The sequence below is a fragment of the Synchiropus splendidus genome, chromosome 17, assembly GCF_027744825.2.
Source record: "Synchiropus splendidus isolate RoL2022-P1 chromosome 17, RoL_Sspl_1.0, whole genome shotgun sequence".
In the NCBI taxonomy this organism is placed as follows: domain Eukaryota; kingdom Metazoa; phylum Chordata; class Actinopteri; order Syngnathiformes; family Callionymidae; genus Synchiropus; species Synchiropus splendidus.
Window position 1 is genome coordinate 9,193,617 of NC_071350.1, and position 18,343 is coordinate 9,211,959.

At 43.5% G+C, this 18,343-nt stretch overlaps 1 protein-coding gene across 11 annotated transcripts in view; it reads right to left on the reverse strand.

Annotated features, from left to right (window-relative positions):
* The window catches only part of auts2a (activator of transcription and developmental regulator AUTS2 a), a 274,712-nt gene that overhangs the window by 169,760 nt on the left and 86,609 nt on the right, over positions 1–18,343 (reverse strand). For all 11 annotated transcript variants that reach the window (XM_053847999.1, XM_053847997.1, XM_053847994.1 and 8 more), the window contains one exon: positions 987–1,088. In XM_053847999.1, the coding sequence (XP_053703974.1) occupies positions 987–1,088 (102 nt within the window). The remainder of the gene's footprint in view (positions 1–986; positions 1,089–18,343) is intronic.

Below are 18,343 nucleotides of genomic sequence, written 5' to 3' on the forward strand. Positions count from 1 at the left end.
TTTAAAGGGTTTCACAGTAAATTGTGAAGTGAAGTCGACACACACAAGCAAAACATACGGAAAGATCTGTATTTTGTCAGATGATGGTGACGCCAGTGCGGTAAGATTCAAATCCTCGGCATCTGTGAAACCTTCATGACAGAATATCAAACTATTTCAGTAGTAAGATATACTATATATAATAAATGAGATCAAAAGACTATCATTGGAGATTTAACACTTTAAATGAAATGATCTACGTCATTGTTAATAAAGATTGGAATATGGATTAAACATTAATGGTGTTACATTTGTTCTAAACATTCTACATATCCTATGACTAAACAAAAGAATGAATGACGTTGGTCGTACTAGACTGATTTTTGAGGTAGTAAAACTTCAAGGTTTTTGGCTGGAGTGAATGACATATCGCAGGGACCATTTTGCTGAGTCAGGAAAAGGGTAAAGACTGTGGGGGATTCTAGTGAAAATGGTGAGTGTGGTAGACTAATAATGCATAGGTACAGTATACGTGTGAGTTTACATGTCCAAAATGATGACTTTATAACTGAGAACATACTTCAGATTGACATCATATTATCCATTCTCTACTATTATATTTAGATAAATATTTACTTTAGCTTAGGGAACATCACCTAGCCAAAATAAATTGCTAAATAATATGTGTATGCGCATCACATTAGCCATTTATTAATCATTATAAAGTAGCGTATGTAGCGTAAGTAGGAATGATCACATAAGTTCAGTGTAAAACCCCCCTTAATACTCAATATTAACAGTATCATTAACACTAAATAAGAAAATACTCACTTTATTATGAGTGAAATAGGTTCCCCATTCTAAAGTGTAACCAAAATGACATGTTTTTCAAATAATAATCATATAATAATTTCATAGACAAGCCCCGATTTGTCTCTGTGATGGTTGCTTTTTGTTCAGGAAAAAAATGGTGGTGACCTTTTGTTTTTGCACTCTCAGGTACTTACATCGGTCAGTCTGTCTCTGGAGCTGCTTCTGATGGATGGTTTGGACTCCCCGCTCACACTCTCGCTGTCGCTGTCCTTGCGATTCTTCTGCCCTGGCTTTAACTGCAAGGAACAACACAGAAGGAGAGCATGGGTCGACAGCTTCCAGTTTAGCGCGGTACATGGAGAACGCTGGCTGCAGACGCCGCAGACAGAATTCCATTCATGAATATGTGAGAACTGGCAGAAGTAGCGGCGCTGTCTCTGTAAATCTGTCATGTTTCTGAGTCTATTCAGCGGCCATCACTGCGCCTGCCAATGAAAGACGCCATCTGATCTCGCAGTGGGAAGCTCCACTCAGCCGGCGAGATAGAGAACAGGGACAAAGACCTCTCCAGAATGTTCAAATGGAGACGCCATCCCTTCCAAGCAGACACCACATGCTGAGGCAGCAGGAGCTCAGTTAGTGTCATCCTCTAGACGCCCTGCGAGAGATGACAGGAATAAAGCTGAGGATGTGCCAATCCAAGAGCTTCTAAGGCCCTTTAAAAACTGGAGAACAATGAAGGGCTGAGAGGGAAGTACAGTAGGTGGGGTTAGCGTTCTACGCCCAACTCTGTGATTGATGTCCTTGGATGCGTCCAACCCAGACCCACGGTGGAGGTCTCATTTCAGAGCACATAAAAAGCAGAGACTGTATGGAAAACTGCTGCGCAGAAACCTTATGGAAAAAGACTGGTTTAACACACACACAAAGGACTTTTCGTCGTCCTCATCTCCGTCAATGCATCCTTTTCAGGCCTCGACCAAAGAACCTCCAGTTGAGTTGAAAATTGAAGGAAAAAATGTCCCCCCTTTTCTCACTGCGACCAGCTGTGAATGGAGAACAATTCCTTCAGAGAGTTTCATGATGTCGCCACGGTGTTGAATTTGTTCTATGCGTTTGTGTGGTCATGCAACAGCCAGACAAAGCCGGACGAAACCAACGCTTCCCCACCAAAGCGATAACACATAATTACCTCCAACATGATTCCCTCCCACCCAATACAGGGCCGTTTTTGTAAATGCCATGCTGTCAGAAGGGAGTTCATATTCCTCCAAATGAAAGGAGGGAATATTATCTGCTCCAGCCTGGCCTGGAGATGATCTTTGAAGAAAGACAGAGGGAAGATGTTTACACCCCGGTCCACTGCTCCTCCATCAAAACATGTGGACCTATGATATTTATTAAGCAGCCAGTTTCCCCGCAGGGCAGTGGATCTCTGCTCATGCATTTATGAATCCATGGACAAATAAAATCCACAAATCTGGGATTTGTAAACAAAACCAGTGAATAATAAACTGATCAGTAACGTGTGGGAAGGTTATTGAAATTTGTCCTTCCGTCCCACCAGAATGAAACCCGTACACAGACTGATTCAATACTTTTTTTGTTGACATGGAAACACTACAAACATGGCCACTGTGCCCTGAACTGAATTTCCACTCAAGAGTTACGTACAGGAAACCATTGTTTTTGTTTCAATTTTCATTTAATGCTATGCAACTCACAAAGGACAAAGGACCAACTCACAAAACAACTCACAACAAAATGCACATTTCACTGTAATATGACTCGCCATTGCAACCTATCCTCATTCCCATGGCGTAATATATTGTTGTTGAGAAAGTTGACTTTTGCATCCCATCTCCAGCGGCAGCACGGGAGCTGGGGGTTAGCACTCCTTTCATTCTACATCTAACGTTTGAATTGCTATTTGAAAGCCTGTCAAATGGCTGTGTGTTTTAGTTAGCGTTTTATGGAGACTTTTGGTACCGTCACCAAGGAGGAGAGGCGCACAAGGGGTCATAACATAACTGACATATGAATCAGTGAACAGAGCCTCTGGATGTCTAGCCGTTCCTCAGGCCCCGCCCCCTGCGACGCCCAATCCATGTGCGACCTGGAATGCTACACAGGAAGTAAAATGTTATATTCGTCAACGGTATAGGACACTGATGTCCACTTTCCCCAACATCAATATTATGCCATGGGAGTGAGGATGGGTTGGACTCGTCCTCTTAGAGTGTTGAATAGATTAAAATGTACCTGAAATGGACTTTCAATAGTCACAGCTTTCTTCTTTACAGTTCAGCTCTTCAGTAATGCAACAGCCAACATACAAGAAACTTATGACCTGCTCGACTGATCCCCTGCTCGACTTGCGTCCACCCGTACTTAGGACCACGACAATTCAATATCTGGCACGCAGCGCATAGTAGCCCGGCAACGTGTACCACAGTATCCCAGCATCTCACTCTCACACAGTGATCTACCACTACAGTAGCACCTATAACCCTCAGGTCGGCCATTTTGAATGGCATTCGACTTAGGTCCAATCTGACTTACGACCGGTTGGTCAGAACGGATCCCAGTCGTACATGTTACTTGTATTTATATATCTTTTTTTTTTTTTTTTATCGGTTCAGGAGAATTAATAACGGGTTCAAGTAGAAACACGTTGAATTTTCAGTCAATTTAATGGGTGAGTTTCTAAAGGGTTAATAACTAAATAAGGACATTCACCAGTTCTGACTGATGCAACTGTAGCCATCCAAGCCAACTATAGCAACAGCATATTTTCTGTGGCCAAAAACACTGACGTATAAGAATATAATTCAAGATGTCAGCCTGATAATTTGCCACATTTCAGTTATTAATATCACCAGTTTCACGAGGCCGAGCTTCAGAGATCAGGAATGCAGACTTCTAACCACAGATTTGCAGCTTCAAATGGGGAACGGAGCTGAAATGTGTGTGTAATATGCCTGAAGAACACGTCAGACGAGGCCATTCAAATAAAGACGGACTCATCTTTCCGGGCGGTTCCAGAGCTGATTACACAGCTACTTGAACACATATCCCTCAATTTCCCCCCGAGCCCCTTTAAATTACCTCAGAGAATACATTTGTTTGAAACTTCCACTCTTTCTCCAGGTAAGATGATGAATTCCTCCCTCTTTATAGCTTGTATTAAGTGAGCGCGAGTGGTCAGCGAATGTGGTCCTTTTATTTAATGCGGCCGTCTGATGATGAATGGGTGCCGTTTCTGCTTCGTCCACTAAACTGCTCCTCAAAATTTAAGGCCATCCCGAACACACATGCCCTCGCAGGTTAGTTGCATTATTGAGTGCCACAACATTGGCTGCACAGTGTGTCGGAGTCGGCCCTGCAGGAATACAGCAAACACATCGTTTTAATATTCAAGAGGCTAATTTCACAACAATTAAAGACACAGCCAGACATTAGCATCTAATGAAACATTTAAACTACTCGTAAATGCATCTGCCATTAATTTCCACTGAGCACCGGCTTGTTTTGCTGCAAGCTGTTGTGTGTTAGCCTTCTTTTTTTTCATGGTCCTGACACTATTGTTTCCATAACCAGTTGGGATGTATTGATGGGGAGAATCAACAAATGTTCTTTATGTGGAGTTTGCTCCAAGCTTCAGCAGAGGCAACTTCAAAGTTGCTTTCAAAGTGTGTTTAAATGGCTGCGCCACAGAACAAATATCCAAATATTGCAGTTGAACTGAGCAGTTATTGCTGGAAATTGATAAGTGAGTAATGCAGGTTCCAGGGACAACAACAGAAGAAAAAAACAGCTGAATTTATTTCAGATTAAAATTCATAACCAGAAAACAAATACAAAAATAAATTATTTGGGTAGAGCATTAAGATATATTGCTGTACCTTGAATTTTCATTCCTGCAAACCCTGAGGGAAAGTATAACAAGAATTCAATGTAGGAGCAATTTCAAATTATTGTTACAAACATTTTTTTTTTTTTATGAATTCTATGAATAAATCGAAATTATTGGAAGATGTCAGGGGGTGTCATTGCAGAAAATGATTCCAAAATTCGCTTGAGCTTCAGTATACCAGCACATATGCTCAATACAATTTTAATAATTCAATTTTTGATGCTCATAAGAACCAATTCCAATTTAATCTTCAACCTGTTAGAGGGAGGCAGTGGACTGGAGTCCATTCCTGCATCATGAAGGAAGGGGCAGGGAATACCTTGGACAGTCCAGGATGGACGAATACGAGGGAATAGAGCAAAGTTTCCAACACACACTTCTTCCACCTCATAGGTAAGCTCATCATCTTGGTCTCCTAACCAACCCTGCACAGCAGCAGCCAGCTCATCCTCCTCAAACCCCTGGCCCTGAAGATGTTTTCCAGTCTGGGAAAGAGGTGGAAGTCACTGCAGGCAAGGTCTATACAGTAGGGTGGGTGAGGGAGGAGTTGGCAGCCACACTCACACACGGCTTCCATTGCAACTTGGCTGCTGTGGACTGGTGCGTTGTTGGGGCATTGGGGTCTCTTCCACAGAGCACGGTGACTAAACAATTGTAGCCACCAGCATGATCCTTCACAGAATCAGTAGCTGCAGTAGACACTGAAGATGTGAAAGGCTCAAAATCTTTTGATACAGAGGAAAATGGCCACAGAGAATAGACACTAGTTCACGCCAAAAGGCGAACTTGACCTTTTTCTAACCATATATAACAAGTATAAAGTATGATGTGTTAAACTGGAGGCCCAGGGGCCAAATCTGGCCTGTGAACACTAAAAACTAACACTTAAGTTCTTAAAAGATGGGAAAGATACTGTAGCGGAAAATATGTCTGTGCTTCAAGTAGAGGCAGAGTCGATGATAAAGGAGAAGTATATATTTTGAATCTATCCTAAAATGATTCTTGATTGAAGCACATGCACTTGGAATGTTCAACAGCTCCTTTTGTCAAATAATAATTTCAACTAATTGATAACAACACATGTAATTACTTTAACTATGTATAATAGGCTCACTGCAATAAATATATTGTACAGGTTAGAACTATTTTATGGACAAATGGTGAAAAGGTCTTGGCTCATTCAGGTTAGTGCCGAGAGTAAAATGCTCAGTGACAAATCTAATTTAGTCGCCAGTAAAGGACAAAGAAAAAAAGGCTGAACAATTGTCTTGAAAATGTGGAGTCAATTATTCTCTCACTCACTGAAAAGTGCTTAGCATTGCCACGGTGGAATTTTACAAGTGTATTGACCTATTCTCAGGGGCTGCACCGCAGACTCAAGGCAATCAAGCACAAAAGTAGGCCTGCTAACATTTCTAACCACAAAGGCCATTTTAAAAAGAGCCATACACCTCCTCAGTGACTCCACCCACGACTCCCATCTCTCATCGTTTACAAAAAAAAAAAAAAAACAGAGCGAGAGAGAGAGAACTGGGCTGCATTTTCTGTCCCGGCCTCTGTGGAATTCATTTGCCGTCAGCTCCTGGTTTCCCTTAGTTACGCACAACAGCAGCTGCGGAGCTCGGCAGTAATAAAGCCTGGAACAATTTAACAGCTTTTATTGTTCTTCTGCGGCTTTCAGAACAGCGAACCTGTCCTCTAAGGATCTGGCGGAGACAATCCCACTAGGGCAGCAATGAAAGAGGATCTCATTTACCTAAAAGCGCTTATAAATTTTTAATTTGCTTTAACAAGTAAATTAACAAGTCCCTCATTTGGGAAGTTTTATGGCTTCTTGCCACTGAGGGAGAACCATGAAAGTTTTATAGATAATCCGCTAGCTGGGATGGGTTGTGATAATAAATCGTTATTTCCTGCAGCACTGTCAAATCCCCCTGGTTTCCTTTGAGTGCACTTTGAATATCTCGCAAGCGTTACCTTCAGAGGTCTATATACTGCGGTTATTGAAGTGCTGCGAAGTTTAACCACGGAGCAGTAAAACTGAACGCCTTGAAGAATTTCTGCCGACTTCACAGAGGCCCTGTTGTTTTGCCTTAGGAGACACCGTTTCCATCCATACCATCACGAGAGGTGGCGTTAATTACACCCCTATCCTCCTCTTCATCACGTCAGCCACGCCATGAGCTCATCCAGTAAAAGCACCTTGGGACCCATGACAACAGCGTTTGGAAACTGCTGCGGCTGTTTAGCTCGCCGTAAGCCTGATCCAAGGAGACTGCTATGTGTATCGGGGCACAGGGTGTTTGTCAGGGTCTGTAGCAGGCCTGACAAGGAAACCTAGGTCATCTTTTTTGACAGTGGCGGCGTGGGCGACCCCACCAGTGTGGCCTGGCTCTGACCCCGTGTTTCGCTCTGAGGCCCAACTGCTTTAACTGCCACAGACAGCAGTTGTGCCTGGCCTTCGCATCAGCCATAAGCCCCTCTGCCACCCTCGTTCACAGCCTGTCACGAAGCATCAGCGCTTGGCATCCACCGCCGCACATTTGTTTACTGCGTGTGGCAAAGAGGTCGCAGGCGGCTGCGTGAAAATATCCTTTTTAAGCTATTATTTGTCGAAGCGTGTCATGTTGCTTTATCAAGAGAAAATACCAACAGTGCAACAAGAGAAGTAGCATGGGCAGGATTACTCAGGGGACACAGGGCTCTGTAGGGAGAATACACACTGAAATACAAATAATTTAGGTAGCTAAAAGCAAGATATGTGAAATAAAACGACTTTCAAGTCCTTTGCTAACAGGGGGATTCGGAACTTGGGGGAGGGAATGTGTTGCCAATATACAATAGCACAGAAGCCCACTTTAGTCTACCACTTTAGAATGAACTAGTAACTGTAACTAGAACTAGTAACTGTAACTAAGTTACTAACTCAAAGTAACTTGCCCAACACTGCTCATATGATGTAATATATCGACATTGGGAAAGTGCACTTTAGCATCCTATACTGAAGCAGGAGTCAGTGTTGAGAGTTGACGCATTGGGCTTTCAATTGAAGTTCCGGCTTACACAGCATATCCTGACACCAGGGGCATTGAGTCATGTGAAAAAGGACAGAGGTTGGCGTTAGACTTGGGATTACGCTCCTTTAACTCTACATATAATAATGTGTCACTTGGTATATTGAGCCCATCAAACGTCAAGTTGCATCCAAAGTAACGTAGTGTAGAGGGTTTCCGACACCCCACCGCCCACCTGGAACTCCTTTTAACTACATTGGAACTTCTGTATGTCAACATGCAACTTAGAAACCTGACTTCAGAGTAACCATAACATGCGGAAGTCCACTTTCCCAATCTCAGGGAACAGTTGAAGATGTTCCTCAAAATACAAGACAATGGACAAAGACAAGACTAAGCGACCACAGCTTAATGGGGCACCTGGTAGCTTAACCTATTTTGGGGTTATGTTTCAACATCTGCCAAACAAAAGACAAAACTGTTTGTTCAAAGGATGACGTGTCATCTGAGGTTTTGGTCATGTTTAGCTTATGACACGGATTGTCATGGAACTGAGGGACCCATTCCGTTTCAATCCGCAGAGGTCCTTGTTCAGCAGTGATCCCTGGTGACCTTGTCAGACCATTTGAGCCCCCAAAGCACTCACTTCGACCAATCTCGGGCTTTTCAGCCTATGCGTTGGAATGTGAAGCGGAAGCAAAGATATGAGTCACTGAGGACTAGTCACAGCAGCCGCAGGGTGAGTGCGTCTCAGGGAGCAGAGGACGAGTGGGAAATGGAGGCCCGGAGAACAAAAGTAGGGGTGGTGTGGGGGGGGGGGAATGCCGTTGAGAGCAACGTCCATATCTCATCAGTCATACTAAGGACTCCATTTCCTCCGCCAGAGCCTGGAGGCTACTAGAGCTTGTGGCGGCGTTTATCTATTTCCATAAATCCCTGATCTATGACGACATTACAGACAAATCAATATGCTTTTAACATCCATCCTCTGGCCCGCGTCGCAATCACCCCCCTCCCCAATGGTCGTATAATACAGTGGGCAGGTGGATTGAGTTATAGGGACAATTCCCATATTTAATAATGAACTGAGCAGGTGGAGAAAAGTGGGTGGTGTGAGGAGCGGGGGAGGAGTATAAGAGCAGCAGGAGACCTCTAGACTCAGATCATATCTGAACATCTTGTTATAGTGGCCCAGCATGGCTGTAAAATAACCTCCCAGCCCACTTTACGCACCTCCAGCGCCCTTCCACGGCAGGCGAAGCAGCAGAGTACTTTGCAGATTATTTCCCAGAATGCACTTGGAAAGTGAAGGGAGGCTGCAGATAAATGTTCATCACCACATAACTGATCATCAAAGAAATGTGCATGCAATTAATTACACGATTCCCCTGCTCCACAATCTGTGCAACCAAGTCGTTACTTCAATATTGGCTTTCAGAGAGCCATCCAACTAAAGCCACAGACGGTGTGCCAGAGTAACAGCTCCCAAAGCTGGCGGCCGGCTCAATAAAAGGAGGTATGGAAAAAAAAGAGAGCAGGGAAAAAGCGTTCTGCGATCGGCTTGCAGGGGCTATCATCTCTCTTTTTTATTGCCATTTATTTTCCTCCAGGAATTCACTGCCAGTATATTGGCAGGCCTTCCAGTAGATGGAGGCAATGAAATTTAGCACAGACACTTAACACTGGGTCAAGCTCTGTGTGGAGCTCATGTGTGCTGGTAATATGATAGACAAACGCTCCGAGTTTAAGGAAAGGGGGCTTTTTATGTTACAGGAATAGCAGCGGAGAACGCGCGCACACATGGGCATTCTGCTGAAAAAGTGCATGCAGTCTTTACCGTGAGGAATGGATTCAAAACATCGGCATTTTACCTTGATGAAAGACACTATTTAGAGAGCAAAGCTAGCTTGTTACGTAGAGAACACAAACCAAAACATCCCACTGAAATCCCTTCAGTCAATGGGAGCGGTGTGTGGGGGGAGGGTGGAAGGACACTGATGACTAATCTGTATCATTTGTTCATTCATTTTTTTGTTTTGAATAAATAAACAAAATATATTTCTTCATTATTCATTTTCAAGAATGATTAAATGACAAGTCATTTTTCGTGCCGTAATTTTCAAAGGTCAAAGTGAACTTTGTCATGAATACTGAATTTGGCACTGCAAATATGAAAAACCCAAAAGGCTGCATGAAGTATATTATTTCCCATGGATAGAAGAACACGCTACCGCTCCGTGTGGTGCATTCAATGTATCTGTACAATACATTTTCAGAGCGTCCTGAAATATAAGACTTAATCCAACAAAGAAGTTGCACCTTTTAAATATAGATCAAGACTATAATAGTTGTGGCTAAAGGTACTGACTGAACACATCACATGCAGAGGTTAAGGTAAGTACAGATACTTCGATTGTTTTTATTCCCACTTTTTTGCATAGTGTGAATTCAGCGTAAGAATGGTCGTCCTGGAAGACCATGGAAGCTTCACTGTAGAAATGCCAACTGTGCTACACAACCAAGGCGCTCTGTAATGTGTTTGCTGTCTCTGAACAACACGTAGATCTCGCTAGTTTCTCTTTATAGTGCAGTTCACTTTAAAGGAAATTAAAGTACTCTGTTTAAACCAGTCCCCATTTTTGTTTGATCATTTGTTGTTGTTTTGTTTTCCGCGCAAAATCTACTGCATGAACAATGACCTGTTATTTGTTTTATGGAATCTGTTTTGAAAACTAAATATAGAAAAATAAATGTAAATTTTTGTTTCAACACAAAAACCGAATGAGCCCATATGTATTTTGTAGATATTATAAAATATAAAAGGTCATACGACCATGAGATGATCGCTGCCATTCGGAGCCTGTCTCACACCTATTTTGCCATGTGCCTGTCTACAGCAACATTCAGTATCATGTCTCACCTCACCTGCTCCATCTGCAGAGCTATTCAGAGGATTAGAGCAGGCTGTAAAATATGATGGCAGGATATACATTTCCTACTTGGCAGAGTCTGCTGCCAGCTATCTTATCGCTAATCGCTGCTGGAAATGTTTTCCGTTAGCCACTGTTCTGACAGTCTCATCTGTTCTTATCAAGTCATAAAACTATAATAAAACATAGCGCCTATGCCAGAGTATGCGAGCAAACATCTGCTCGTGCTTTCCTAACAGACTGGTAATGGGAGGCAATGACAACGAATAAACAGACGCAGCAACGCTGCGGATGAAATAATCAGGGCTATGATGTGATGTGCGACACAAAGTACTTGAGAGTCTTTAATTAATGTTTGGTGACTGCACATATGTTATTGAACTGAGACGGAACAGTTGCTCATTCATGGACAATTATTGAGTCGGATGGCAGCCGCCATATTAAATAGAGTGTTGTTGCCCTGGTTATCGTCTTGTGTGTTGCCAGGCACATGTTTTCATTGCCCCTCTGCAAGTTAACAGACTTAATAGTGTTGCGATCGCTCCACCAGTCTTCTCTGATGCTGTTAGCGTCCCAAAAAGTATCATTTGAGCATTCATACTGCCTGTCTAGACTTCTTCATATTAAAAAGAGACATTCATCGAATTCAGACTCTTCCAACCAGACACGGGATCTGGTCCCGAACAGCCCAGTTCCGGCTGACTTGGCTTAAGAATACTACTTAGCTGGTTTCAAGCTCTTTGTTTACGTTAGCATTACAGTAAGATCAAAATCCGCCGAGTTTGTCCTGCCGCGACAAGCCGTGTCTCAGTGTTATCATAGCGCTTGGCAGGCCTAAAGAATTACTCGGCGACCCTCTTTGCAAGCTGTGCCCTCACTCTGTTTGTGTTTTGGTCTGGGTTTCCTCTGGCGCGTAATGGACTTCCCTGAACCCATAAATCACACTTGTATAGCGCTTTTGATTTTCTTCCTCTGACATCTTTTGTTTAGCGTGCAAAGGCTTTGTTTGGGCAAAGCTATTTTCTGTCACCAAAAACAGCCAGACAACGCCTCCTGCTCTTGAAGAGGCACTGAGGGCCACAAATGTTAACCACAGGAAAGCAATTATGAGAGTAAAATGACTTCCTTACTGTTATCAATCCACTCCACAGACCAACGAAACGGTTAAAAGCCACCGTGAAATAGGGCACAGTTAGAGTTTCCTCCTGGGTCCCGGCCGGGGCTGCTAACCTTCCTATTAAAGGCCCAGACAAGGTTTGTCAATGCAATCTGCTGAATGCCTTGAGTGACACGCGATCGATAGTCTCCACTCTCCCGGGTCATCAGCAGTGACAGAGGCCTGGGTAATAATACAGCTCCAGCTGCCTCTCTAACTTAAATGCTTTCTCTGACACTATATTTCTCTTCTTTTTTTTTTGTCTCGGGACTCATGAGCTAAATTCTCTCCGCTGATGGAAAGAGGATGATATAGAAGGTTGGAGGGAAGAGGGGTGGGTGAAGCGGTGGCAGCAGCGGGGTGATGAGGAATCGCAGTGTGTCTGAACTGATGCCGGCTAAGTCGAGAGAGAGAAAGAGAGGAAACGCAGAGGGAGGGGGGCCCTGATAAATCGAAAATGACTGGCTGCCGAGTTGTAATCTGCCAGCGTCGAGCCCCCTGTAGCAACAAGCCAAATGAAAAAGCACGATGACAGACCAGAGAGATGGAGGGCCTGCGGTAGATTGCAGGGCGGAGATGGTGTAAGTGGGAGGGAAAGGGAGAGAGTGAGGAGGATATTCAAGAGGAGAGAGGAGGACAGAACCGAGCAGAAGACATTTGTTCCGGCACCAGGGGTTATCAGTATGGGAAGAGCGTGCGGTGCAAATAAACTCAGGGAATATAAGCAACCCAATTACTTCTTCAAATAATCTACAGCAAACATGAACAGTTGGCATCACCGAGACACCCATCAATAGCAGTCAACGTGTTTATATGGCCGGGACTGTCTGTGGACACAACCTCTGTAAATCTCTTGATACATGCAGTCTGCATTTTGCATTAATACTAATGAATAGGGACTCCAATAACAGGCAGAGACACAAGGGCACACGACCAGGCAGCGGAAGTGTCCTTCACAAGCAGGTAAATCAAAATCCAACACAAGAGCTCCACCTACTGCAAGGAGCTCTGCTGTGTCCCTTCTTTTGCAGGACAGAAACAGAGAGCCCAACTGTTAAATGTGTGACGACCACCATTCTCACTGTCGAGTGCAAAGGGGAGGGCAGCAAGTCAAAATATATACTCTGGAAATATGATTTAAGGGGCAGCAAATATGAACTATTTATACACTTGTACTATTAGGAATCACCAGGAAAGCAATTATGAGGGACAGAACATGGAGCATATCTTAAGTATAACCTGCATAAGGCGCTGTAAAGCCTGGATAGGTGGCTGACCATACAGACAAAGAGTGTCACTCACAGATCAGCAGGGGACTTTGAGTCCTCCATTGACCTATGCTTTTAGACTGTGGTAGCTTTCAGCAAAAGCATTGTAAAGGAACACCTCAAAACATGTCCTAATTTTGTGCCCTTGGAATTATGACATTGGCTTTGTTAGTCCTCAATTTGGAGTCAGCATCTAAGGATGCATCCAGAACAACCATAAGCACAGCACTCAAACACTTGAGATTTTCATGAGTTTCTGAGGAGCCATCCCAACACCACCGCCTTAGCTCTACACTGAACTCTGTGGCTTTCACCCAGCAGCTGGGGAACGTTTTCAACCAACACCTAAAGTGCCAGATGAACATCAAATGAGGAAATTAGCTCACTCTTTAAAAGCTGTTGGTTCAGCTCTACACCTCCATAAGAGATTCCACATCACCTTCTCCATCACTGTGTGGTATAGAGTAGAACCTCCCACTTCAAGAACTGATTCTTTCCATCTGTTTGCCTCTAGCTCCACGGTGACTGACTCATGGACACTTTGTTTTCAAAGAGCCACCAGATCCGTAAACAACACCCAGAAAACTATTTTTTAAGACTTAACTTCACATGTTCAAGTTCAGTCAAACGTAATGAAGCTGCAACTGCAAAACCTTAAGACTGTCTTGTTGCGTTTTCACAATGGCTCCACAAACGTGAGCAAGTTAAGCAGATTCCTGCAGCACCTAAGAGACGGCGTCTGCTCCACTGTCTGCCTGGCTAACTGTCTGGAATACACAGCAGCTACGCTCACAAAACTGCAAGGTCAATTCCGCACCAGCAAAAAGCTGGAGACAAGTGGACGTGCCTGGTAATTGAAAACTCAATGGAGCTCACATGGAGTCCCTGGCACAAGGCAAATGGACTCAAAGCCTGTAAGTCCACTAGATAAAACACATGCAGGGCTCACCTCCAATGGACTGACCACTGACCATCAAAATTCCAATACACTCTTTTTGAATTTGGGCCCCCAGAAAGGCATAAATAATGAGTTATATGGGGGGAAGGTGAGCGCAGAAACATCTTTTAATGCAGTTCAAAATGTGGCTATAGTCAAGTCATAAGTTCTGTAATGAACCATGACTTTCTGTTTCAACTCATCAAGCTAACTTTTTCAAAGTTATTGTTCTTAAAATGATCACATTTTACGATGCTAGTGTTTTAAATGAATGGAAAATGTTTTATTTATTGACATCTCGCACACAGTTTTGCTAAGCTATCTTAACTGAATACCATACACTTTCACTACACAGATGTAGATGTGAATATTCTCACACAATACATAAGAGTGAATATCCATGACTCTATTTTGACCTCAGTATCCAGATCGGAAAGTATTGTACTGCGACTTGCGAAACATTGTTGTCGCAGTTTACACGTCTACATCAGAAGAGCTGCATTTATTTAGAAACCACAAGTGGCACAGCGGGAGACATGATGAATTCACTAACAGGAGGAAATAATGGCACTGGAATTATCCGTAGCTTTTTGTTGTTTATCCTCGCTGCTATTCCGCCCTCTGCGCCTCGCCACAGCAGCAGATATGCCCAGTAAGGTCTGTAAAAGCTGTATCCCTCCTCCCCTCTTTCATTTCAGACCCGTGGCTCACAGTCGGACTGTCACAGAGAAAAGCCATCTCGCTCACAGCATGGCTGCTGTTTCAGGGCAGCCACGATCTGCGGCGCGCACCCCGACTTTCCGCACTCCCACTGGGCTATTCAAGAAATCACAGCTGATACCGAGCCGCTTGTCTTCTTTTTTTTGTCCCTAGATGAGTCTCAGAAAAAAAAAGAAAAAAAAAAGAGCCACAAAATGTAGTGCTCCACCAGGAAATGTAGGAAATTATTTCTGTCACCCTCAGTGCGGCAATTTCAGAGGCAGCTCAGACACAACAACTGAGCATATAGGGCAACTTCATTGCGGTCTCAGTTTGAGATTTATGACTCAAAACTTCATCTTTTTTCTGACAAAGCCAAACCTGTCATCAGATCAAAGAGGCTGCTGTGAGATAAAGACTTCAGTCCACGGATCAAAGCAAATAATGTAAATCTGCATCGCTCCAACAAGATGTCGTCCGTGTCACATGGCTTTGAACTGGTGGAGCTATCTGCATAAACAAGGCTGGATTTAGAAAATCACAGACCAGATTTGTTAGCGCTGGTTGCTCAGCAACCATCAATTATCCGTCAGAGCAGCAAATCAAAGAGGCCGCTCCGCTGTAATTGTAGCTAATGAACAATAAAACGCCGGATAACCTAAATCACAAGACCTTGCGTGCCCCGGCGCCTGATAAGAAAGAACAAGCCCTGGGTGCAAAGTTGTTTCAAGCCAGGAAGGTTTAGTGGTTTACCGATAACCATCTGAGATAGCGACTAAAGGTCTGGGCAATACACTATAAACCACAGTGACCTGCAAGAGTCATGTCACAGGTGAGTTCTTGAACTATCGCACAGAGATTATATCAAGGTCTTGTCCACTTCCCAAGGCCGGTGCTGAAAACATTTGTGGGAATAAAACGCCTCCAGTTATGTGTCTCCACAGCATGTATTTCTGTCTGCTCTTAAATATTATGACTGAAGAGTGTTGTAATACGTACAGCATGTTCCATCAACACAGAGGAAGGAGCAGGAATAGGAAGTGGGAGGGGTTACTGGAAACTCCGATTGATATTTGACAGAACAACACAGCTTTTCTGGGCTACAGTGCAAATGATTAAGGAGGTATTTTAAAGAAATGGATGGCTGAAGAATAAGATTCCACAGTCCACGAAATAGAAAAACAGAAATCCAATAAAGAATCCTTTAAAGAAGTGAAACTTTATTCCTAGACTGGGATTCAATCCTGGGTCACAGTGGTGAGAGCGTTGAATACCAACTCTGGACCACCAGCAAGCATGGAGACCTTTGAAAGTGTGTATATATATTGTGTACTGAACTGATGGCTAAGAATTATTGGAATCGCTCCCGTGTTCTTTGTCCCAGTTCACATATTTCCTGAAAATATATTTCTACTTTTTTAACTATAGCAGCAGTGATAGTGGGAGTGTCTGAACTGCATGTAAACTGAAGTGGACTCACGATATGGAGTGTGGAATAATATGATGAAGGCAAACATCTCAAGTGCTTCTGTGCTTTAGCAGAGGGTATGGTGGAATGGTTTTTGTGCCACAGACAACTATTGCTACGGTCCTAACCAACCTAAAATTTCGCCCAAGTCCGTCCTAAACTTTTCAGGAAAAGGAAACCAACACCATCAAAAACATAACCTCCATGCCAGAGATAATAAACTGATGGTGAGCACATATTATTCAAAAGTAAAAGTCCTAATCTCAAAACTCAGCTGAAACTTGCCATACTTCAACTAGAGTGGTCGTGATATCATCTTACTGAGGCAACTCTTGTCGAATCATGCTGTCCCTTTCTTCTGTTTCACAAAGAAAACACCGGACTTGTGTTCCTCCACCATCTGCATCACAGCTAACATGTGGCAAACGTTTTCTTTCTGAACACAATGTTGTTGTTCGGACACCTTTTGGTGGCAAATACACCAACACCCAATTTACGGAAGAGAGATTGAGCTATGAATTATGAAAAAGGCTCCATGAATACAAACTACACAAGGTTTCTTTCCTGTCGGAGCCAAAAAGAACAGAAGAGAAACAACATGTAGAGCTCAGTACACAGTTAAAAGCAGTAGGGAGCTCTGGGGTTTGGACGACGAGCTGCTGCGGAACAAGCCCAAAACAACACTAGAGCATCAATCCATTAAAAAACACTCTTTCAACAAATCCTTTTTATCTACTCTTGTTTCTCCTGGTAATTTTTATTTGCGTCTGTATACACCACTTTACCAAAGGATTTCGCACTTTTATAGGCCAGACGGTCTCGAGTGTGGGCTCTGAAGAGCTAATGTCAAAATCTCTCTGGGCTGCCTTTTAAACACACAAGTAAATAATTCAGCAGAGCCAGAACAAAGATGGAAGCAGAGAAAGCGAGAGATGAGCTCTCTGGTGAGCGCTGCACTTTCTCTCTCCCCCGTCCCACAAGAGAGAGAAGAATGAGTCGGACACTTTTTCCTCCCTCTTCGTGACTGAGAATCATTGTCTTTTATCCACGGCTTTCATGGTTGATCACCAGCTCACAAGGAGAGCAGTGGCTGCTTTATTTACACCCTGCGTCCGCCTCAACAAGACAAAGAGCTGAGACACATCCGGCTGTCACCCCTCTGATGACCTGTGGGTGGTGCTACATGACAACACATCAGAGGGAGGAAAGGAGGGCGGCAGGAGAAACCACCCATGATGAAGAATCTAGACATAAAAAGCTTTAACACCCAGATTAACAGCCAACACTTAAAAATGTCACCATTTAAAGGTCTATAAAAGGACACTTTTTCCTGTAGATGTGGGCTTTTATCAGCTTTAACATTATTGTTCTTTTGTCCCATCATTTCATGCCAGTATGTTGCAACAAACTCCTCAGATATTCAGGCATACACAGGGGAATTCAGGCCTTGCAGCTCCACGTAACACATATACGCACCACAACTTGATGTACCGAGCAGAGGTATGAAAATTTTGCACGTCAAAATGAGGGTCAGTTGCCATGGAGACTACTCCCATGGGTGCTCACTCCTTGGACATCCCTCATACACTGAATTGGTGAATTATATCAAAGCAAAAATACTTATTTTGCTTTTGTATCCACGCAAAAATTAGTGCAAAAAAGGAGGGTGGGTCCTCTTATGCAGGGTGGAGCCTCCAAGGTAAGTGTCGTCCTCCTATGACATCAGGTCCACGGCCATTTTCCACACAGCCACTACATCAGATTGGACGCCACCTCTCGCTTTGAACAGCGGAAACATGTAAGATTGGGGGAAAAAAATCATGGAGATGCCGGCTTCAATCACTCTTCTCTTCCATTGTTGTTTTGTTACAGCAACTCCGCGCCTCCCCTTCACTTCAGGCCCGTCCTCCTGGGACTTAAAAGTCTGTCGAAGAGACTGCTTTATTCTTTACTCATTTGTTTTTGCCACAGAGACTGAAGAAGTTGTACTGGCTGGAGGATGGAAGAGGACAGACATGGAGGCGGTCTGAAATGGGTGTTGACAGAAAACATGAGGGATAGTGGGGCAGAGTCTGAACTGTATGTAAACTGAAGTGGCCTCATGATATGGGGAGTGGAATAATATGATGCAGGCAAACACACTTCTGTGCTTTAGTAGAGGGT